Source organism: Cyprinus carpio, chromosome B4 (assembly GCF_018340385.1).
Source record: "Cyprinus carpio isolate SPL01 chromosome B4, ASM1834038v1, whole genome shotgun sequence".
Taxonomy (NCBI): Eukaryota; Metazoa; Chordata; class Actinopteri; order Cypriniformes; family Cyprinidae; genus Cyprinus; species Cyprinus carpio.
The window spans coordinates 4,807,774-4,831,362 of NC_056600.1; the positions used below are offsets into that span (position 1 = coordinate 4,807,774).

Consider the following 23,589-nt stretch of genomic DNA (forward strand, 5'->3'; position numbering starts at 1 on the left):
ATGGAGAGTACAGTACAACACGAAAAAGAAAGGAATCTCTCACAATTAAGTAAAATCTTAAAACTTACTTGAACTAGAGAGGAGTGTGGTGTTTTCATCTGAATGTAGATGACCAAACAAGTAATACTGCACTCCATAGTCCAGACCTGACAGTGCAAAATAGTTATTTATTTAAATATAAAAAAATCACAAAAACACTAAACACTGCATAAAAATAGATAAAGAAAAGAAAAAATAAATAACTTAACATTAGCTTATTAACAAGTTTCCCAAATTTAGTACCTCTAACAAAAAATAAACAAATAAACTAACATCTACAACATAGATTTGACCGAAACATAATGCGGATAAGGTGGTGGTAAAACTTTAAAAGTGGTCTCTGATAGAGGAACATCTACAACAACCAAATACAGTGTGTTTAGAATAATATATAATCACTTCAGCAAAACAAATACTTTACTTTGTATGCAAACACCAAATACTCACAGTTATCCACAGAAAAAAACGGAAACATCTCCATCAACGTCTCTCGTTGTTCTTCTTGGTTTGAATTCATGTTTATAACGGCTGTATGAAGGTGATTTGACCGAAACTTTGTTTCATCTTTTCCTATACAGGTATAGGTCCAATACAAATTACAGGGCAAAAAAAATATTTGGATATAACATGAACTGTTGCCAGCATTATTGATCAGTTCACAGCAGTTTTTTATCAAGATACTTTAGGGATTCATGTTAAAAATTACAAACCTCCCGGCGGAGAATTGCACAGGCCTGGACAACGCGATAAACCACCTTTCTTCTTTTAGCTTCTTGAAATATTCACGTAACGTTAAGCTAACTAAAAAATGACAAGGTTTAAGGTTAAAGTAACTGAAATAATCAGAAATTTTCCCACTTACCATTGTAATTGTCTTTCTCCCGAGTGCTAGCAGAGTCAGCGCACCGTGAACTGTTGAAGTTTAAACAGTGGCGCTTATTAGTGACCACTCTCGCGACAGAAGCGCGACTGAAATGCGGGGCTGTGCAGACGGGACAAAACTGATCAGCGCATAGATACACGTTTAAGTTGTTTGCCGTTTATGTCAAAGATCATTGTGTGCATCTGTTTGGAGGGATGAGTTATAAGAGTATTTTAGAATCTAAATGAAGCACTGAAACTTCAAACTCCATATGATATGAGCATGGTGCTCTTCAATAAAAGAGCTGTATGGCATCTTACGTGACATGATAACTAACTTGCAATCATTTAAGTGTGCTGATTAAATAGCAGACTATAGCGTGTAGGCCTACCTACTAATAAATGGATAAAACTGTCCAGATTGCTATACACTGCTGGTACACATGTGTTTCTACCTGATCAGTTTGTTGGTATAAATTAATAGGTTAATTCAGTGATAGCAGACTTAAGTAAACCAGTTAATTTACATGTGAGGCCTTTTTTCAGTGTATACGAATGTGGCAATTATTTTCTATTAAACCTGACAGTAGACGTAAATTTTAAGTTTATTTTCTTCGGAATAAAGGTGTGTCAAAGTAAAATTGAAATAAAAACACAAATATAATGTAGTATAATATTTTTAAATAGCCTAATTTGTAAAAATACATAAAACATGTTTTAGCCCGAAGAACCCTTTTGTACCAAAAAGGGTTCTTTCTCCTTATATAGAACCTTTTGGGCACAAAGGGTTCTTTGAAGTTGAGTAAAGAACCCTAGGGTTCTATAAAGAACCCCAAAGAACCTTTTTTTCTAAGAGTGTAGATTTGTTTTAACTAACAAAAGCAAAATAGTCAAGCTAAATTGTTAGCTATAGTGGTAAACAGTTGGTTCTCATATTGATGGTGCAATCATACTGCAGTTTGATTGCATAAAAAAAACAAAAAAAAAAAAAAAACCAATAATGCTGTGAGAAACAAGGCCTGTGTGGGCTGCGGAAGGTGGGTGGAAACAAACTTGGGTTTGGGCCAAGAAACTTAAAGTATGAAAATAGTTTTAAATCTCACGCAAGATTTTTTTTAAAATTTCTTAAGCAGTAAATCTTTGAGGTCAGTGCATCTCTAATGTTGTGTCCCTCTCCAACATATCACTCCACTTTTCTCTGGTTTAGATGAAACATAAATGGATCAAACCAAACGGCATTCGGCACAAAGCAGGATAAGTATCTAATAATGCAAATGTATAAATGTTTACATCAGTGATGTCTATTTGTCCATTATTTGTACTCAAGGCCATCAATAGGCCTCTCTTCTCTCTCCCATGTGAGGTTATTGTGACAAAAAAAGATGTGACAAACGAGTAAAAGGACAGAGGACACATCAAAAAAAGTGGGAAAACTAGTGTTAAAGCAGCTCCCTGGCTTAAAAGCTTTCATCTCTCTGGGTGTGGATCAAAGCTGACTGCTGCTTCAGGATTCCGCTCTTTAGGAGGATTAGAGACCGACAATTTGCATCTCTCTGACTGCGGACAGCATGGTGGTCTGGACACTACCCTACACTGCACCTTAAACCACCATTAAGTGTGTGCGCATAAGAAGATTCTAGACGGAGATCTACGCTTGTCAGACAAATGAGTAAAAGCATAGCAGATGAAAAGGCCTTTGCTCAACCTGTGTGTGTGAGAGCTCGGATTACTACACATGCAAAGCTCATCTGGCCTAGCAACCGAATTGTGCACAAATTAAGTCGCCTGTTTGGATTTCAGGGTGTTTATGTTTGCAAGTTTGTTTAAGCCTCTCTAAGGTCACTATTTGCGTGTGGATGTGTGTTTTCGGCTGAGAGGTTTGGCACAAACTCCCTGTCTGCTGTCTGGAGGTATATGTATGTGTGTGTATTGTTGCTATTTCTGCTGTCTGACTAACACCAGTGGGCTCTGGCACCACCACACTATTCTTTCCTGCTGCCCCAACTGTCACTTTTGTGTAAATGACAGAAAAAGCAAGACAGAATGATGAGTTTTCTGTGTTGGATGAGCAGTATTACCTACTGTAAGTATGTGTGTGTTTGTGTTGGGCCAGGTGGCTCTGGAGGGAGACAGCTGTTTCTATTTCAGACATCAACCCTAAGGCCTATTATGGAAATAAGGGGACGAAAGCGAGCAAGAGACAAAGACAGAGTGAAAGAGAGAATGAAAAAATAGCAGTAACAAACAAAGGTGTCTCAAACATATGCCCAAACATTCACAGTAACACAATTAAACTCAATAAGACTCATCCTCAGCTGTACTGTCCGGGAGCTGAAAATGTTACATGGGAACTATAGACACTTTATCTTGGAATCCGAGTAACACGCTACCTTTTGAATTTACACCATAGTTTACAAGCACGTTTATTCTTTTCTATTTATTTACTCATTCATTTATTTACAACTGAAAACCTGCATTTTCTCCCATATGGTGGTTATATGTACGCCTACGCAGTGCACATTACATCATATCTACACTACAAGCACAGTGCTATGCATCAAAACTACCATTATATTTAATGAAGTGCTCAACTCTGCCCAATCATAAAAAGCACAAAAACAGGGAATTAAATGGTACATGTACTGGTTCTGACATCACAACCATATAGACAGAAATAAATGGTAGTCTTTGCATGCAAACAATATTGATGGGACAAACACTTGTTCACCGCAAGTACTACTTGCTAGTTAAAATTTCCTAGCTAAGCATAACATTACCATTCTGGAAGACAAAGTCTCAGCAAAATGTGTCATTCTTCATAAAAATATCCCAACGCAACATTTTGATACATTTTAACATTATTCCAAATTAAATTCTCTTATTTTTAAACATTTAAAAGTTCACCAATAATGCCACCCAAAAATTTGAATATATATGTCTGACTCCCAATAAACATAAACCCGACCCAACACAATCACACCATGAGTGTAATATGTTTCATCTATTCCGAAGTATTTAAAGACCTGCTTCCGGAAAATAGGTACTTTTCTCATGTTTTATTACCAGTAACCATCTAGCCGTCCCAGTACATTGACAGCTATGTCTTTCGCAGAGGATTTATTTTAGCAGCACCCTACCTCAACAGTAACAAGATGTGCTTAAAGACCTGAGGTCACAAAGGGAACACTGGACAGACAGAAACCTCAGATAACATCTTTCTCCTGACATCATACCTCACCTGTGGCCAGATTTAACATCACCTTCTGGAAACCTGAGGAGTCGGCAGGTAACACAGGCTCCATTCACATGAGCAGATCACCAAGACGTGAACTCCATGGCCTGTTTATCACCATGGAGTGCTGTGTTAGATGATAATGGGGGTGTTAGGCCTCCTCAGATGAAGAAATGAGCTGATAAGTGAGGTATAAGGGGTCTCAGTGGAGCTATAAACCAAGATTAAATCCTAAAATGCTGATGGATGCGTCATATTTCAGAGCTGCACCATGTAGAGAGTACAATCCTACGACACTCTAAAAGGCGAGAGGTGAAAGGAAGCTGAACGGCACAGAGGAAACACCTCCACTCCTAACCAAACCCAGATGTGTGAGTCAACCTAAAAAAAGCAATGATGTCAGTTTTCCAGTTTTTGGATAAAAAACGTAGAGTACATTGATTTATACAGATTTAACACCACCAGTAATAATATAAAAACATTTTTCTCACATTGCAATTGAAAATCTTGAGCATTCCTCTGCAAACAGTTTCATAAGCTTAATGCTTTGAACGCTAAATTCCTTTAGCTTTTATCTTAAGGGATTTTTTCAGGTTCCAGGATTATTATACATTGAAGGGAACTGAACTAAATGGTCTCTGTCAACCCTCCTCCACATTATCACTTTCAGAATAAACTCTTGTCCTTTTTTTCTGCAGGAAGTAGGATAGGAGAAAAGAAACAATGGATAGACTGGATGACCTTATTTTTTTCGCTTTGTAAGTCTCTCACAGACACTCCTTCCAAAATAAACCACCAGTCCCTAAGCGACACAAGTCAAAAGCCGAGACAAGCTGAAAAAAATGGTCTGATCTCATCCTGGCTTCATCAAAATAATGGAATGTTGTTCTGCTTACTGCTGCTTTAGAACATGAAGTAACAGCGACTAGCTGTCTACTTTCAACATTAGTCTTAGGAACCACTATTATTAATGTTGTCATTAGCAATGCAGCTAAATATTGACAAATATATTCATAAAAAAAAAATAAAGTATTAGAGAAATGTTCAGTCTTCTGAGATAACTCAATATAGTATAATTCTTGAACTTGCATTGGTTATTTTGGATTTAATGGTATTAGGTAGAGCTGGATGTTTTTCTTTCCTGTGTTCTGGCCTGAAATTTTGCAGTATCACTAGAACATTAGGAACATAAAAATCTTTTGAGAGATAAACATGAACCCTGTTTTATTTTCCAATAGTTGCAGTATAGATGTAATGTAATTCAGGAACCCTGTCCAACAGTATTTCAGGCACTTTGGATTCCAATTGTCTTCAGTCTGTTTTCTGTTCAAACCAGCCTGAGGGATCAAGCAAGACATTTCTTAAAACAAACCATGACATTACATGTTGGCATGCAGACATCTATTGGGACAAACAGACACATGTTTAATACACACAAATATTGAATTTGAGTAGACAGTATCAGTTTTTAAATATAGAATGGCTTAATGGGTATTGCATTGGAAAACAGCGATATGGAAGAATATCCATGAAAAACAGCCTTCCGCTCTCTTAAGGCAATGTATCCCGTACAGTCCAAACAGAGGCTACATGCTGTAAGTGGATGTAGGGGGAAGGAAACTCCAAGGGCACTTGGGGAAGCCAGCCCAGGAGAGGCTGTTATTCACAAAGATGGAAGAGAATAAGATATTACTCGGAGTGACTTCTTTTCACGTGACCACCATAGTGCTCTGAAGGAAAGGGTAATTGAATTTCCAGCCTGGGTTTTTTTAAGCTTCTTAGCAATATCTGGAGCAGTTCCACTGCGTTCCACTGCCAGGATACTAGGATTACAGGCCTTCACAGAGCCTCTAGCCAGACATTCCTAAAGGGAAGACCTGAGAGAACAGAGGCCTCGTTCTCCAGACCCAGCGGTGCACACAATCCAACAAAGAACCAAGTCCACTTCCTAAACAAGACATTACAACCATGTTGAAACTTACTGTATGAAATGAACTAGACAAGGGGTCACTCCAGACATGGAAAGGCTAAGCTTTTTTCTTATGCACAGGGTAAGCTGAGAATGGCAACACAGTCCATGGATAAAATGTCCCCTAGTGGGTGAACATTCAGCTTCTAATGATATACATAGGAGACAGGGTCATAACCCTAAAAGTTGAGAAATCACAGAAGAATATGGTCACTGTTAAAGATCTTCTGGTTAATTAAAGCAAATATAAAGTACTGAAAAAAGTACGATGTGATAAAGACCCAGCTGGGTTGTCAGTGAATGGCAAGTCATTTGAAACCATTCTGGCACAGCTCCCTGTAATTTTTGTGTCTGTGATTTATCCAACAGACTTAAAGCCAAGTGGGCTTCTTTTATATCAGGTTGTGGTTTTACGAAGCTACAACTTGTCTTCTCAAATTAATGCTTAAATGCCACTCTTCATTGCTAAGTCAAAGATACACCAATGGGGATTGACAGAGGTTTACACTGGCAAATCAGAGACGTCTCATTAGGAGACATTATGCTTCCGTTACGACTGCAAGAAAAGCCAAGCAATATTGTCTTGAAAACAGGTGGTTGCAACTTAGACACCCAAAAATTAAACCTGTGAAACTGAGAAATATCTAAGCATATCGAGTGCAAGTGTAAAGTTAATCCACATCTGGGGTTCAGACTTGCTGAGGTTATTTAGCGATAGCATGATTGCATGAACACTGATAACCTCCTCCGTATCTGGACATGCTTTCCACTTTCTTCAGAGACTAGTATCTTTGGTAGATCAATAGTTAAAGACAAAAACCATCATTTAGGGTCACCATAATAAAGATAAGTATGGTTTAGCCCACATATATACTTAATAAAGACTTAAACCAAACTCCTCAAAAGATTAATCTGTATTAAGGCCAAATCTTTACCGACTACGTTCCTCTAAGATAATTTACGGGCTTAGAACAGTCTCTGGACTGTGTCTGGTGGCTTCAGCTCTACGAGCAACAAGCATCTAAGTGGTTTTATATCGGGCATATTAAAAATGTTAAACTTTCTCAAAGAACTCTCAAACAAACACCAGTTCCCAAAGACATCTCCAGGGATGGCCATAACTGTGGTAACAAACCCTAAAGCACACAGGACTTATCCTAGTTCACACACTCCCTATTATTAGCATCTAAAGCCTCCTCTAACTGCATATAAATCATAGCCTTAGGTAATATAGATATTACTTCAGGTTGGGGAAAAAAGGAGGAATCTTTACCAATAGTGCAGGTTAAGTTGACTCAGTGGGGCTTTCTGAGGAAGAGATGTTTGTCCAGTATCATGGAGACAGAGACAGGTCACTTCATGATTTGTTGGTGTTGTAGAGAGGTCTGTTTTATATTAGCCACCTCTCTTGAGGCTTCTGGTTATTCAGCGCACTTACCCCTAATCAGATCCATACTCACCTCGGTAGGGGAGCCAGTTAACATATGAGCCCTATATAGTAATCAACAGCCTGTCAGGGTTATGGGAGGAAAGGAGGCTTCATGTGAACGGAGGAAGTCCCTCTTGGACTTTTGGACAGCTGTGGAAACTGATGGTTTTTCTTTTATGGGTTACTGAGAACACTGAATCAAACTGTCTCTCACAGTAGCAATACAGTTCTGTACAACCAACACACTGTAATATGCTATAGTTAGTAGAAAGCAGCCTTGTACTCAGCTACATTCTTCTATTATTTTATTTATTTATTTATTGTATATTACCTCTTAAACCACATCTCTTCCATCACATAAACCAGAAACTCATTCAGCTTTCCTTCATAATATGATTTTAAATCTTTGCTCATGGCATTATGTTGCAAGGTCTAGTCCAGATGCAATGGAAACGAGAAGCATTAAATAGGGGTTTATCTTGGTTTAGAGCAAACTGGTTCCTAAAAAGATAGATCTAGCGCCATGCCTTACGGTTCCGAAAAACTGTCCCTTTTTGTCTGCTAAGCACTTCCTGTCGGGCTAACACAGATCAGAAACAGATGCAACAATAAGAGGCATCCCTTCTTAGACATAATTTCATCTTGGTGTTGTGTCAAGCATCCGTTTTTCCATCTGCTCCTGAGGGTTGAGCATCGGGGTGTGTTTTAGTGCTTGTTATGGAAAGATAAATCTTAAGGTCAGAGTTTTAATTTGGTCCACTGGCAAAATCCAAACAACTGCTCATGAAGAGACTCGTGTAAAGTGGATTTTATGTTATGTAGATGCATGATGAAACTTAGATTTAAGGTCTTTCACATCCATCAAAATTTTCCCATCTACTGTGGGATTCGCTCCCATGTTGCTCAAGCAGATGTGAGTGCAGGAGTTTTAGATCATTCTCATCGCTTTGATGTGCAATGTTCTCCTACACCACCCACCAAAAACACTGATGTCTAAAGAAAAGAGACAGAAAGGGGCGTGAATGAAAGTCTGCACATGGTTACAACTTCAAATACAACTTATTTTTTCATTAACTTAAAGTTAATTCTAAACAAGAGGGTTCTAAACAAGTGTAGGTGCTTGAACCTCAAAACATAGTCATAAAGCCAGAATCCTTACGAGGATAGTGGAGTGTAGTCCAAAGATATTATACAAGCTGATTAATCAGGTATGCACTGCCTCAGAACATGTGTTGCGGCCTGACATCTGCCCTCTCACTAACCACTGGCAGGAGTTGACATTCACATTTGCAGTAAAAACTCCTCAACTTTCTTTATCTATCCCCTTAGTTCATGAGGAAACTCCAGGAGATTTATTAATCACAATATTGACATATTTCTTCATGCATTTCAGTAAATGTCTGGCTTTTCTGCTCAAACGAGAATCAAGATTCTCTGAAAAAAAAAAAGCTTGCCATTGATCTTTGTCCAAAACAAACAGCTGACTTGACAATAAGTGCAGAATAGCATAAAATAAAGGGTAGTCCTTCTCCAGGCAGTGATGCAAGAGTGTTAGTTTCCACTTGCCAAAGCGAAAAAGAAAACATAATGGAGATTCTTCAAGCAGCATGATACCAACCCACTTGGCAGCATCCAGGCCTTTTTGAAAATGTTCTGCTTCAGCTGGGCTTTGCTTGGATGGATAGAAATCCTTAGGAGGCAGTATGCAAGAGAGGAAAAACCAAACCCTTGCACCTCTTCCTCAAAAGCAGCTAAACAAACCCCACAGACCGAACACAGTAGGTTTCACTACAGTGTCAGTGTTCCCTCAGTGCTTCCAACTAAATATTAGCAAAAACTTCTTCAAACAGAGCAAAAAATGAAAAGGTTTAAAACATGAGGTTAACTCTGAAAATACACAATGTGTGGTGAGTACCTTCCCACAGAATCCACAGAAACATGGCTAAAATCGAATGGTACATAGATGATGCAGGAACAAAAACCCTATTCTGAGCCAAAGGAGCAGTTAAAAAAAGAAGAATTGCACAATGACTGAAAGAAAAACATTGAACAGGTGGCATATTAAAACGGACCCAGGGAACCTCAAAAGCTTCTCTTCAATCTACCATTTTAACAGATGTAAACAAAGGAACATGTTCTCATTGGACAGTTAACCTTGGTCTGCTGCAGTTAGTCTTAATAACAACATTATGCTTCATGTAACACAATATCAGGATCAATATCAGTGCAGTTTGTCCACAAACTCATGACAAATGAACATATCAGCCATATCAGGACGTCAACAATTGAAATTTATCATACAATGCTCATAGGAAACCTGAGAATTCACTCAGTGCTATTCCAAAGTGCATGTTCTTGCAGTGGGGACTCACGTTATTTTCACTCAGTAGTTAAAAGGCGATTAAAAGGTGAGGTAAACCATGCATGCATTGATGTCATGCATTGATGATTAGTGACACATACAGTTTCACTTCCCAGTATTATGCATTCATTCGTGGTTTCATAAGTGTCTTATAAGATTGATTCACACAAACACAAAACTATGAAATGACAAACAACAGTGAAGAATATCCTAGGTTTCTGACCGCTTTTTTTCTTCACTTTTTCGTAAGGGTGAATCTTCTAATTAGGCATATACTTCAGTCTAAAGAAGCTCTTGACTACCTGCTTTTCCTTGTAACACTTACAGGGAGCCTGGAGGAGACAGTCTCAAGTCTTTGGCAGTGAATGACCCCCAACCAAGAGGTGAACAGAGCACAGGGGTTTTTCACAGAATTCCACCTTAGACACACACAATGCGCTGTAAGTACGTGAATGGAGTGTCCTTCAGACTTACAAACTGTAGACTGTTTAAAGAAATTTTTTATAAAAAAAACAAACACACAAAAAAAAAGACTTACATTTCGTCTTTTTTACCTATGAGTCTGTCAACAGGAACATTTCTTATTTCAGTTTTTTGCTCTAATGTCTCCTATCTGGCTCATCTCCCAGTACTGCAGACAAGATGATCGTTTAGACTTCATCTCACATTATTACCATCTTTTTTACCTATGAGGTCCATGTCAACTTTACAGGTCTAGTTCTCCTATGAGGCCATTTAGAACTTATCTAAGCACATACTTTCCAGACTAGCATCACTAACTCCCCTAGTGCTGAAGACATTCATGGTTACTTAATAGTTTTACAGGTCTAGTTCTCCTATGAGGCCATTTAGAATAAAAGGTATTTTGGATTCATTCAAAAATATTATACAATATAACAAATACATATAAATTCACATTCATCTTTCTCATCTCCCAGTCCACGTGGATCTGCAGACAAGATGATCTCAATGTTTAGCACTTCTTTATCTCTAACAATTATACAAAAACTTTATCTCACTTGAGCTTTCCACAGCATCTCAGTTATATAAAGACACCTAAGAAACAGAATAATACTTTAAGCACAACAGTAACAGGTAAACAGACTTGAGCTTTCCACAGCATCTCAGTTAAGTAATGCAGGCTACAAACCTGAAAATTATTTAGACACGTAAGCCACAGTCTAATTCTGTAAAAATGGCTGGCTTTATTTGTAGCACTGCTCAAATGTCTAAGTACTCAGGGCAACCATGCATATATATTACTAACAGCTTCCCAGCCGCAGTGGGTGGATCATAATGAGCAAATGGTCATGTAAATAATTCAACAGGAGAACAAGACTGATCGTGATAGTGAGTGGAGGACAGTGATGTCATCTTATGGCAGGTGGTCATTTCCTCTAAAAGGCACATTTGTCATGGGGGGCATCACGTGGATCACAGCTCAAACAAACACCTACTGTATTTATATTTCAAAGCCTGAGTTTAAGTAGATTTGTGCAAAAGAAAGAGTAAATGAAACGTGACAAAACGCTACACCTCCTTTTTCAGCGTCAGGTTTTAATTAAAATGAAATATGGATGACTCTCCAACTTATTTTAGAGAGAACTGGCGTGTGTTACAGAAGAAGCATGGTTATGTGGGTCAGGCTTCACTTTTTTTGTAAAAACATCTGTATGTTTACAAATCCTTTTGGTAGGTCTGCATGACCCCATGTTTAGATTTAAGCATTAGAATACATTGTCCTTAATGTGAGTACAACTGCAAAAATGTGTTGTGTGTATATTAACACCTACGCGTGTATTTTTTCTTTGCTCAGAATGAGCTTAAGCTATCTGATTTGTTTAGGAGAGCCTCTGGAAGTCCCATGGTATCTGCCTGAGAGGAAGCGAGAAAAGTGAGAAAAGGTCAAACTACGATGGAAAAAACAAAGGTGGACACAAGTCACAAAATCATGTTCAGTTATTCAGCAACAATCTCATTTCTGTTTTATCGACCGACCACCCAGAGGTCACTTACCATCTGGTGCACATTGCACACAAAAATGGCAAGCTCTTTCTTTAATTATCAAGCTCTGTTCTGACTGGCTGTCTGCTACACAGTTTCACAGAGTCTACGTGCAAATGCTTTTACTAGTCTGCTGGGAAAACAAAAAGTTATTTTTGCAAAGTACTACAAGCTACTACAAAGAGCACTTCTGTGGAAGAAATACCTGTAGATACTGGAATTGGCAGTTATCTGGAATAAATTCAGCATTGTTTGAGCTTAGTAATAGTCCCAAGTAAATGGGATATTCATGTGCATAACTGAGTGCCTGATTAATTGGCAGCCTACTTTTGGATAGACAGAAATTTGGATTACTGTCACACATGTAGGCGGTTCTAGACCAGAAACACTGCAAATGGACAAGGCACAATCAGATAACTGACATAAACTGTAAGCAGAGTAGAATAGAAAACAAACATTGTGACTCAACTAAACAAAGTGGAAAAGACAAAAAAAGCTGAATGTTTCCTTTCCTGCACCACAAGCTCTTAGGAGTCTATCGGTCTTTGTGTTGACTGGGATGCGTCTTGCATAAAATTAGCGGTAATAGGGACGAAGCGTACGCATATATTTGCCTGAACCAGAGAAAGGTGGAGAGAGAGACAGACTGAGAAAGGAAGTGAGAGAATGAAAAGGGCACATGAGGATAGAAGCTGGCAGATGTGAAGAGTCTGGGCCCAAAGAGAAAGAACGGGGACATGGAGAGGCCTGAATCTCCTGAGGCTTTCCCAAAAGCACATTGATTCTTTGAGTACAGCCTCTGCCACTCTGCACGTACACCCAGAGCCTCTCCAGCCGCCTGGCTTCAGTGTGGGAGCAGAGAAGAAAGGGAATGAGGAAAAGAGAGAGAGCGAGAAGGAGAGCAAGGCCAGGGAGGGAGGGTGTGAGGAAGGGAGGCAGAGAAAGGATGAAAGAGAGACATTTGTTGCTGTGCAGATGGGTGAAATTTCACATCGCTGGCAGTGCGATATATCCCAGATTTCTGATCGGACAGGGGGCCGTGAATACACATTGTGGATATTATGAATGCCATCATTCATGTATCACTCCATCTGGATTCAGACAAGCAGGGAAGTGTCTGAAAAGGCTTTTTCTGATGAATGAGGTCTGTGATGAGACACGGTTTGAGTTTGTGTAGTAATGCTGCATGTAAAAAGTGTTCGTTTACATGTTCATATGCGCCTGCTAGTGTAGTCAACGTGTGTGTTTGCAGAGCACTTAGGTCTGGTTTCAAACTGATTCAAGAAAAATGGAACTAATTATGGTCTGTTTTCAAATTTCGCAACTGACTCGGTCTACAGCAGCTTTGCGGTGAAATTATTCAGGCACCAAAACCTCTCTGCGCTAATTGAATAAGAGAGGCTTTTCAACTTGGGCAAAAACCAAGTCAGACAGTGAGCCTGCATGAGAACAATTATACAATCTGCACTGATTTTTACTAGCTTCAGTTCAAACAATCCACAAACAGTGAGACAATGACACTTAGCATTCATATCTAATCTTTCAGAGGATAATTAGTCTATGAACACAGCACAGGAAAAGGACTGTCTGCATCAGCACTCCAATATTGGCTGTGACCTCTACATGGCTCTTCCTGAAGTCATGCTCGTCACCCCTTACATGTTCCTACTTGTGCTAACCTCCTGCGTGCACACATAACTTCTCACTGTGACACTGAATCAACATGGAGCCATTGTCCTCCATCTTTGTCTGTGGGAATATCAGAAGCACTTTTTTTCATCTTCGGAAAGTGATCTGATTTACTCCACACTCAGATCAGCTGCTATTTGAGGAGTTCCATGTTGCATTTGAATATCAAAGCCCATGAGAAGGTGGCCAGACACTTTAAATGCCATTTTTGCACAGCACTTTTGTTAGGGAATGTGACCACTGAAGTGTTGAAGACCAAATAAATGAGTTTGGAGAAACAAAGCCTGCTTTGTGCAGCACAACAAACACATGCACACACACAAAATACAAGATAACCCATTACTTTCTGAATCCAAAAATAGGCAAATGTTTGACTACTGCACTTGAATTCTGGGTCAAGTCCAAGATTAACAGACGTGTCAATACGGATTACATTACTGTTACAGACACAATAATATCCTCAGGACTAAGCACAGAATCTTGAGTGCCAAAAGTATTATTAAACTACAAACAACATTGCAGTCACAAATGGTTTTCAAAAGGCTCCTCTCATTGAAACAGCATTTGAGGTTCATGGAAAGGGTTTTCCACTATTTCCCTCACATTCTGCTTCCAAGATGTGATGCCACATGTGAAGCTAAAAGTCTCTGCCTGTGGTCTCTTCTATTTTTAAGACATTGTGCCCTCTTTCAGGGATAAACTACATCACTTATATCTGTAAATCAAGAGGGACAGACACAATAACAATCAGAGGCCTTCAACTACGCTATAAGAGCTCTCTGATCAACTGGTTTTGTGTGAAAGTACAAGAGGAGCCTGTTATTCAGCACACCAATAATTTTCGCAAAGCTGCCAGAAATTCAAAAGACCCACCAGATCCAAGGGGCACCGGTGTAAAGGCCATTAACTATCTGTGTTAATTTATGTGCTTGTTCACTAAAGAAACGACCTTGTTAACATCTATTTCCATCAGTACCGTTGAGATATTTGCCAAGGACCATGAATAAGATGGTCAGGCATTCTCGTTTCCCTTAAAATTGAGAGGAGATGAATGGGAAGGCTTTTTACATAACTTTACCAACTCATAAAAAGGCCTCCTTTGTGAGGGTACATGGAGTTGACCAAATCTGCAAGCCTTTTTATCACCTACCACCAGCAAGATTGCCTTTTCTTTCTGTTTTTAACTAACACAATTCAGCTAAAAAAAAAAAAAGCTCAACAAAATGAAAACTTGATGTCAATGCATGCATAACATAACATCCACAGGCATAATCACACAATGACTGTCTCTTTGTGTTTTTCTAATCTGCATGTTTTCTGAAAGTATGTTTACATAAGGGTCATAGAGGATAAGAATAGAATATACTATCACGAAAAAAAAAAAATACCTGCATCTCAAACACGGTAAGAGAAAGCCAGGACAAGTTGCTGTGCCAATAAGCTCTGTGACTTTTTTTTTTTCCGCAAGGGCAGCTAGCAATTTTCACAACTTGTCTATTTTGTTGTTTTACTACCGTACTTCAGAGTGTTTGAAACAAAACACCACTTCAGGCTTAATGTCTAAAGGATGTCTCATATCAACATTTATTTACTGTCATTTTCCATCAAGACAGTGTAGATATATTCAAGGTTATTTCCCTTTCTAAGTGCACAAATCAATGAATTTTACACACTCTGAAAATCTGAAAACATATGAAGAAAAGCATTTCCAGGCCACGGGTCCTCATAAATTTAGAGTGAGGTCTTGGCTCATAACTAAAACTGTAACCTGAGTCCTACCTTTCTACCTGAGTGCTCCTCTGGCGGATTCAAATGAATGTGATTTATTGAAAGGATTTATATTAAAAAGCAATTCAATAAACATTCAGTGACACAACTGTTTCCAGTATAACAATCCAATATTTTTTTTAATTGATGGGAGATTCTTCATGATAATGAAAGCTATAGATCAATTTAAAAGTGTCTACAATTAAACTTCATAGAAAGATAAAGTGAATTTACATCTTTCATTTAGATGCTGTGCCATCAGTTAAACTAGTTATGCCGGTACAGTTTCATTTATATGCTAAGTTGGTAACAGTGACATGAGAAAAGTCTGAGATCAGTGTCTGACAGTAAGCAAACAAATCCCTGCATCACCACAAAGTGAACATTGTGAACCGGTCCATTGTGAACAAACAGCAGTCAATATAAATCACAGTACAATGGAAGATACCTTGTACAGTCAGATAAAACGACTGCATTCTTCCCCTTGTTGTTCATTTCTTTGAATTATCTTGCTTCTTGTGGAGCTAGTGAAGATAGTAGATAAGATATGTAACTGAGGCAAATGTCTGTTATTGTACAGACCTTACACAGCAGCCTCCACTGCATTCATGATAAGCATGAAGTCATAAACTGTTGCAAAATTAAAAAACTAGGCTGCACAAGGTTAGTTCAAAAGGGCTAGATTTTCATCAAAGAAACGTAACCTTGCATCACAAGAGTGCTTGTTACATTCATAAATTCATTAATCGTGTTCCACTAATTCATATATGCACCCCTGTTGCTTAACACAATGATTGCAAACTATATATTATGTATCTCTACTAAATCTGGAGACTTTTGAAAAAAAAAAATGCTATTTGTATTAGATGCTCTTTCTTAACTAATGTGAATATATTGGGAAAAAATGCTACAAAGAGTTTATGTAAATTAAAGCCTGGCACATCAAGATTATATGAAATTAATAAGTAGCTATTTGTTATTACTTTCAGTAACTATTAAGCCAATATGCGATCTCTAACATGTCAGTCAATGTCACACTTACAAAACTCAGCTTTTTATCTGACTCACCTGTCATTGACATCAGCTCGTCTAGATTGTTCTTCCAGAAAGTTCGTTGTCCGTCACAGTATATTGCCTACTGCAATTGATGTTTTGTAGCCATAAATTAAATAAATCTTAACAAACAGTAATTCTTTACAAATGTTTGGCGTTAATTACTTCAGGAATCAGTAATTGACTTAACTTCCACGTGGCGACAAATAGGCTATACAGAGTGGAAGTGTGCTTATATTATCACTCTTACCTGTAAACTGAGATATAGTGTAAGTGAAAAACAAAACCTAGTTAATATAAGCAGGGTTTAACGTCATTATTAATCTTTGTCACCGGTCAGTAATAAAACCGCCAAAATAACGGTCATCCTCGCGCATCTTTCTCAAGGACGCGGAAATACGTAATCAAGCAGGAAGTGAGTGTCAGAGGAAAGTATGGCGGCGCGCTGTTTTCTGAGGTCCGTTCAGAGCGATCTCAGCAGCAAGGGTTTGCTTCAGAGGACACTAGGTTTGTCACAGCTCACGTTTCTGGGAAGTGCGCCGTGTCGCGGACTTAGACAGGGTGAGTTTACTGGAGTTTGATTTCAGGACGTCTTCTTTATGTCACAGCTGTTATTGAACGTTTATATATAATATTATATTATATTATATTATATTATATTATATTATATTATATTATATTATATCATATTATATTATATCATATTATATTATATTATATTATATTATATTATATTATATTATATTATATTATGCCGTTTGAAAATCTGGGACGTAATAGAACATTTAATTCGGTTACACTTTATTTTAAAGTGTCCTTGTTACAGTGTAATTGTGGGACTTACTGTAAGGGCTTTGGTTAGAGTTTGGCTTAGGGTTATTTGCATGTAATAATGCATAATTTATTGTTATTATGAAAATGTTCTATATTCTATATTTAGTCTATATTTAACATTCTACACACATTTTAAAATGTTACTAATTAAAAGTTTAATGCGTGTCATTAGTCAGGTGGTTTAATGTTCATGCCAGCTTCAGTGCATGTTGTCATTAAAGTAATACACTGACGTACAAAATAATAATATTTTTTCTTCTTTCAATTCAACTGTTTTAAATTTTATCATTTTATATTTTGGTTTCATATTTTATTCTATTCACTTCTGTGTCCCTGTGCATGTCTGCATCAGAATGTCTGAAATCATTGTGCATGTTGTGTGTTGTACAGTGGTGGAGAAGAAAGATGGCAAAACGACAGTTGTAAGTTACACCTTTTCTTTCACCTCATTTTAGAAAAAAAATTAGTCATATAGTCAAACAATATTCCATATTCTGCAAGGACAGTTCTTTCTTGAGCATCTAGTATAGAGCAGTAACTCACCAGTATCCTCTGTCTCATAAGAGATGCAATTAACCAGCAATTGTTAGTCTCACTTCAGCTTGATACTATATACAATACTATAATAATGCTTTTTTTTCATATTTTTATCAGATAGAGGGTGTTATAGAGCCTACATCTGAGCGACCACAGCCTCCCAACCCCACAGCTTCCTGTCCCATCTACAGATGGAACCTACAAAACAAGTACAACTACACCGTAAGTGCTCACACGTGATGACTCTGTGCACCATTGTCTTTATCTCGTCATCTTTAAGACTTCTCTCTCTCGCTCACTGGTGATTCAGGACGTGCTGTTACTCAGTCAGTTCATTCGTTCAGATGGCGGGATGCTCCCCCAGCGCATTACAGGCCTCTGTGCTCAGGAACATACCAAGATAGCAATTTGTGTACAGATGGCCCATCGTGCTGGTGAGTTGGTTCTTTCTGATGTTTAGGTTGTATTAAGATGCTCAGTGTTGCTCAGCTTCAATAAAAACAATGTAATACAACATCTAAAACTGTTTTAAACCACATTCTGTTGATTCTCTTTTTTATAATTATTATGAATGCAGCATTTATTCAGCATTTTAAATCTCATATAAACTGACTTTAGGTTATAACTAAAAATAATAAAAAATAAATAAATATTTAATATATATATATATATATATATATATTATATATATATATATATATATTTTAACCTAACATTTTTAATGCAAAATTATATGCATCAGCTACTCTTATCTGTTTTGATGTACTTATTAATAGCTAAGATCTTTTAACCAGTTCCTCCTCCTTTATTTCCAGGTCTCCTACCAGATCATAAACCCCCCTTACCTGTAGGCCATGTACCAAAACCTAAATCCAACCCACCTCTCAACCGGTACAGTCACTTCAGAAGCAGATGTTAATATCACATATTTGATGAGCCTTATTTTCATATGCAATTTTTTTTTTATATATATATATATTAGGTAACTCCCACTAATCAGACTGTCTCTTACGGTGTTACAGGTATCTGACACGTTACTCTGTGAATTCTGTGAAGCCCATCTACAAGACAGGGCTGAAGTGGTGTAAGAAGAGAATGAGTGTAGGACATTCTGCCCTGAAAAACAACGTCAGATACAGCCCCAAACCACTGTACATAAAGCACTGATGGACACAGCTGTTTACCCAATCTAAAGAGAGACTTTCATGGGACAGAGAGGATCTATGACAAAGAATTTGCACCTTTGCGTGGTGCCTCTGGCACAAAGAGACTGTGAGAGAACCGGTGTGCACTGAAACATCAAGATGCAAATTCAGAGATCGCTGTAATGTATCACTAGAGCTGTATGTACAGCCCTCTGATTTGGCTTTCCACCATGTGATTTGAAGAAATGTTAAATTATATTATTGCAAAGGGAGATTTTCAAATAAAATGTTTACCTCACTTGCAGAGGTTTCTAAGTTTGTATGTGTTTGCGCCAGAGAAAAAGCAAGGTACACTTTTGTGACTCCCTTAAAGGTTGAAACAAAAATGCAACTTCAACTTTCCAAACACATGACATGTTTATGTTTTCCTGAAATCAAATAACAGAAATAAAATTAAAGTGCAAGTAAATCACAGAGTTGATTACACATTAACACTTAGAGTGAGATTAAAGCCTTTGCTGTCTTCAAAAGTCCTTTTGGCTGCTATAACATGAAGGGCAGGTCAAGGTTCATAAGTCTGTCTCCCATGTAGATGTGCCCATGCTGAGGGGTCTGGGGAACGTGGAAGAAGGTGAGACCCAGCCAGAGCAAACTGTGTAATATACACACAGTGCCGCCCCCCTCAAGCTGGAGGCTCCATGACCCTGCATGAAGAACATACACAGTAAGCAAAAACGATGAGAAAAAGACTAGAATTATCCTACTGTGCAAGATCAAAGAGGAAAGAGCAGACAAAAAGCATTTTGTATAAACTGAACCTGAATTTTCAACCTTTACACATAACAACCACTGACAGAATCCAGACTGTGATGGTGTGACAGACGCAAAGTAAAATCTGGAGAAGAAAGTTGTGTGACAGAGAGTTAGCTCTGTTATGGATGACTATTATCGCAGTGGTGTATAAAGAAGAGGCGCTCTGGGGTCTTTCTGTCTGGGTGGCCCCTGTATCCAGCTGCTGGCATTAGCTTGCACCCAGTACCGCAAAGCTCAATGCCAGTGAAGTCTGTTTGAAGTGCAGCACTGAACATTAACTGCTAGGAAAGAAAGGAAGTGACGTGTGGCCAAGTATTGTGTCCTATACTTGGAATTTGTGCTCTGCATTTAACCCATCCAAGTGCACACACACACAGCAGTGAGTTGTGGTATTGAAGGTGGAAAGAGCACTGGATATTCACTCCCCTCACCTACAACCCACAACCTTCAGGTTACAAGTCCGACTCTCTATCCATTAGGCCACGACTGCCCTGCGCTAACTGCTAACAATGTTTAACCTAAAACACTCACAAATGTTCATTGTGACTTTATTATGAGTTCAAATATTCATAGGCACCAGTTCTATAGAGCGCTCACTAATTAGAAAAGCTTTCGAGGATAATAAGCAGTGATTAGATTTTCTCGTCTGAAAGATACGATATTAAATAAGACTGGCAAATCAAACAAGTTGCTTCCATCAACACTGAATGAAACCATTTCCCTCCATTTCTTACAGTGATATTTGGCTTAAAAGTCATGTGGTTATACAATTTCTTCTGCCTTTCCAAGTTCTTGGGAAATCTCCCTACTTTTTCCTAGTCCTGGCCACATTCAAGGAAACCTTAATGAAGCTGAAGTGGGGGGGGGGGTGTAGCGGTCAATATCACCGCCCATTCCCAGTATCCTGTACCCACTATCTGAGGCATCCAGATGAACCTGTTCACCTCTGGCAATTCTTGAGAGGGGATTGGGTTTTTTTCCACCTGATTGGTCAAGGGGAAAAGGAAGAAACTGTTTCGCAGGGTGGGTAAATGCCCTCTGTTTGAGACCTGCTCTACTTTTTCAGCCAAAACAAATCAACTTAGCCTAGTGTTGCCTGAGGTTAGAGGCCATCCCTTAGAGAGACAAATGAGGACAGATCACCTCCTTTAATGAAACAGCTGAGATGTTTCTACCGCACTTAAAGTCTGGGCATGTGTCCAGTAAGTTGACTGTGCCTTCAGACTCTACTGAGAAACAACAAAGAGGTATTTGCCTTCTAAATCAGTCCAATAACAATATTCCCAGTGAGGAAATGCTAGAATTTACATAGTCTTTGATGAGTCATTGACTTCTCCTTAATCTTTACACTTCAAGGTCACATTCAACAGGAAGGTCACTCTTAATTTTGCAATAAGCGCTCTTATGCAAGAGTCACAAACCACGTTTTCAGTAAATGTCGAGGCTGAAAGTGATGCTCTATTGCTTTGCTTGGTATGTTAAACAAGTCAAATTCCATCTGGTTAAGATTCAGGATCAGCAGAACCAGATATTCCTTGAGGAACTCGATGTTAAACAATAAGTAGTGGTCTGTAGCCTTTAGGAAAGCAATGGGTAATGCTTCATGAAGCGTGCTTGATGAATACCTTTCAGCAAGCTTATGTCTGACTTGAATTTGTGGGGAACGATAACAGACGAATAGCTTTCTGAATAACTGTTATGCTAGTTCACTCCTAACTGACAAACATGGCAGGAGATACACTAAGACATACCAGCATATATGAGTGGGAGATTTATCATTGTTGTAGAAAATGGCAATCCCAAACGCATCTTCCCAGAAAGAAAAGAGAACAAAGGGATCATAGTTTGCAGAACAACACCCCAGATGTCTCCTTGGCTTTCGCTTGGCCTTAGGCAGCTGCCAAATCATATCTGTCATTAACCCAGGGAAATCCAGCTACAGGGATCATGGGATGCCTTGCAGAAGGATTTTTACACCCTCCTCATATTTCCCACCACTATTAAGACTTCCTAAATGCAATTTGCATGTCAGCATCATTTTTTGGAAAGTATGGTGGTGTTAACAGGTGTTGTTCACCTTTGAATTATAATGTCTATAGCAAAGTAGGGTTTCAACTTCATTGCAAACATTTCATTACAAGACAAGAGGGTGGGAGCTGGAGACTCCCACAGTACCTTCAGAAACAGTATTGTGACTGGAAATAAAACCACATCAAAAATAAAGCATCATGGAGAAAGGTAATGAAAGATCATTCCTTTTAATTACCTTTGGGAACATCCTCGCTCAAAGGATCTAGAGAGTCAATAGCAGGGTTCAGGTGAGACATTTCCAAGATGGACTTCTTTTTCAGGTTAACCAGTTCACGTAAGTGCAGATAGTTACACAGTTTCACAGCCTCAACGGGATCTAGACCTGCGATCAAGTGTAGGGTGACCATACGTCCTATTTTTCCTGGACATGTCCTGGCCGGGATTTCTAAATTGCCTAAAATGTTCAGGTTTTTGCTTTGTTTACCTATTGTTCTTCCTATTGTACTGTACATAATTGACCAATCATGGTGAGCAAGAAAGTGGGATCATAGAGAGAATGGTCAAAGCAATGCAACTGCTCATACTGTACCTAAAATGTATGAGGACTGTGGAGACCATGTCAATTGAGAAACAAAGACAAAACCCAGACATTTTTAGACTTATGGTCACCCTCATCCTGTTCAAAATTTAAACAGATCTGACAGGGTCTGACAATTCAAATAAATGACAATATGAGATGAACTGAAGACTGATTACAAGAAAGTGTCTTCAGAGAACTGAAATGGATTGCATTTTACTAGGAAATGGAAACATACAGACTTTAGTTTTATACTCAAACAGCTGCATCTGATTGCCGGTGGAAAACATATACAAACACTTGTGAACTGCTAAGAGTTTGGCTGTAAGCATACTGTACCTCCAAAGCTTCGGTTTGTCTGCATGTTGCCGCAGGGGCTCTTGGTAAATGCACCACGTGGCACTACAGACGCATCTTTATCGATGTTTGACACAGTCGTTGCCAATCTACTCGCCTCATTCACTTTCACCTGCAGAAACAGAGGCACGTTAACCACTCCATAAACATTCAACAAGCCTCCTGCCATCTACCATGTTCACTCCATTATAAACCATGAATAAACAGAAAACCGAATAAAATAATAACAGTTGTTTTACATCCAAACATTACCACGGCCACATAAACATAACATTCCAGTTTTTCTTGAAATGTTTAGACTCTTTGATTGCTAAAAATTAAAGATTGGTCAACAAAGCAAGACCTGTATTTTATAAAGACAAACATGCTACGATTCTTAAGTGCAGATATACCAAATGAACCAAAGAAGATAGGCTTTTGTTCATTTTCTTCCATCTTTTATATTTCCAGAATGCTGCATGCTCGTTATAGTCCCATCTGTGTCGTGTAACCCAAACACCCCTCCTCTCATCGTGACCTCTTCCTCCGTGGCATCATCCCCCTCTCCCTTAATGCGCATCTCTGTGTGCTTGTACTCCTGGGACGGGTCACCTGTGAATCGCCCCTGTGCTGCTAATGCCACATCTGCAATCATGGACTCAGTGGCTGAGGGGAGCAGGTGCCAATCCATGCAGTTTAAACTGTTTAATGATACAAAATTATACTAATTAATTTGAGACAGAACATGTTTTATCACTCACTAACAAGATTAAATAGATATTGGTATTGAATATCACAGTTTAAAGTGGATTCACTTCACTTCAATGACCAAAGAATACATTTCCATCAGAAATTAGTAATTAAACCAATAAAAGTTTATTTCATTTCCAAATGAATTTAAAATGTCATAT

General features: G+C 38.5%; 2 protein-coding genes and 1 long non-coding RNA gene across 7 annotated transcripts in view; 1 reads left to right on the top strand and 2 right to left on the bottom strand.

Moving 5' to 3' along the window:
* Window positions 1-341: 341 nt before the first annotated feature.
* On the bottom strand, window positions 342-16,780 carry LOC109069625. Of its 3 annotated transcripts, none has more exons than XR_006154630.1 (4): window positions 16,421-16,780; window positions 902-951; window positions 487-840; window positions 342-394 (listed from the first exon to the last, which is right to left on the bottom strand). It is a non-coding gene; the product is annotated as an uncharacterized LOC109069625 (long non-coding RNA). The 3 variants fall into 3 exon arrangements; XR_006154631.1 differs by having other exon boundaries at window positions 487-951; window positions 16,421-16,490; window positions 16,656-16,771; XR_002014251.2 differs by having other exon boundaries at window positions 487-951; window positions 16,421-16,779.
* A 9-nt stretch (window positions 16,781-16,789) lies between these two features.
* Window positions 16,790-19,236, top strand: LOC109065968 (39S ribosomal protein S18a, mitochondrial-like). 2 transcript variants are annotated; one of them, XM_042722744.1, is made up of 6 exons: window positions 16,790-16,966; window positions 17,630-17,661; window positions 17,894-17,998; window positions 18,087-18,210; window positions 18,592-18,667; window positions 18,799-19,236. In XM_042722744.1, the coding sequence occupies exons 1-6, from the start codon at window positions 16,840-16,842 to the stop codon at window positions 18,941-18,943; spliced, it is 609 nt and encodes a 202-aa protein (XP_042578678.1). In that variant the 5' UTR covers window positions 16,790-16,839; the 3' UTR covers window positions 18,944-19,236. The 2 variants fall into 2 exon arrangements, with proteins under 2 accessions (XP_042578678.1, XP_042578679.1); XM_042722745.1 differs by having other exon boundaries at window positions 16,837-16,966; window positions 17,590-17,661.
* Window positions 19,237-19,314: 78 nt separating this feature from the next.
* Window positions 19,315-23,589, bottom strand: part of LOC109065984 (radial spoke head protein 9 homolog) — a 9,075-nt gene continuing 4,800 nt past the window's right edge. Inside the window, exons 2-4 of one of the 2 annotated variants that reach the window (XM_042722750.1) lie at window positions 23,092-23,379; window positions 22,682-22,811; window positions 19,315-19,625 (exon numbers count right to left, since the gene is read on the bottom strand). In XM_042722750.1, coding sequence (XP_042578684.1) covers window positions 19,465-19,625; window positions 22,682-22,811; window positions 23,092-23,124 — 324 coding nt within the window. In that variant the 5' untranslated portion in view covers window positions 23,125-23,379 and the 3' untranslated portion in view covers window positions 19,315-19,464. The remainder of the gene's footprint in view (window positions 19,626-22,681; window positions 22,812-23,091; window positions 23,380-23,589) is intronic. The other variant, XM_042722749.1, reaches the window with a different exon arrangement.

What these genes read in the sequence shown, in the direction of transcription:
- LOC109065968 (XM_042722744.1), top strand. Translation starts at nt 16,840, where the DNA reads ATGGCGGCGCGCTGTTTTCTGAGGTCCGTTCAGAGCGATCTCAGCAGC. An exon ending in GTGTCGCGGACTTAGACAGG is followed by an intron (nt 16,967 to 17,629) that starts GTGAGTTTACTG and finishes TGTGTTGTACAG; the next exon opens with TGGTGGAGAAGAAAGATGGC. An exon ending in AAGATGGCAAAACGACAGTT is followed by an intron (nt 17,662 to 17,893) that starts GTAAGTTACACC and finishes TATTTTTATCAG; the next exon opens with ATAGAGGGTGTTATAGAGCC.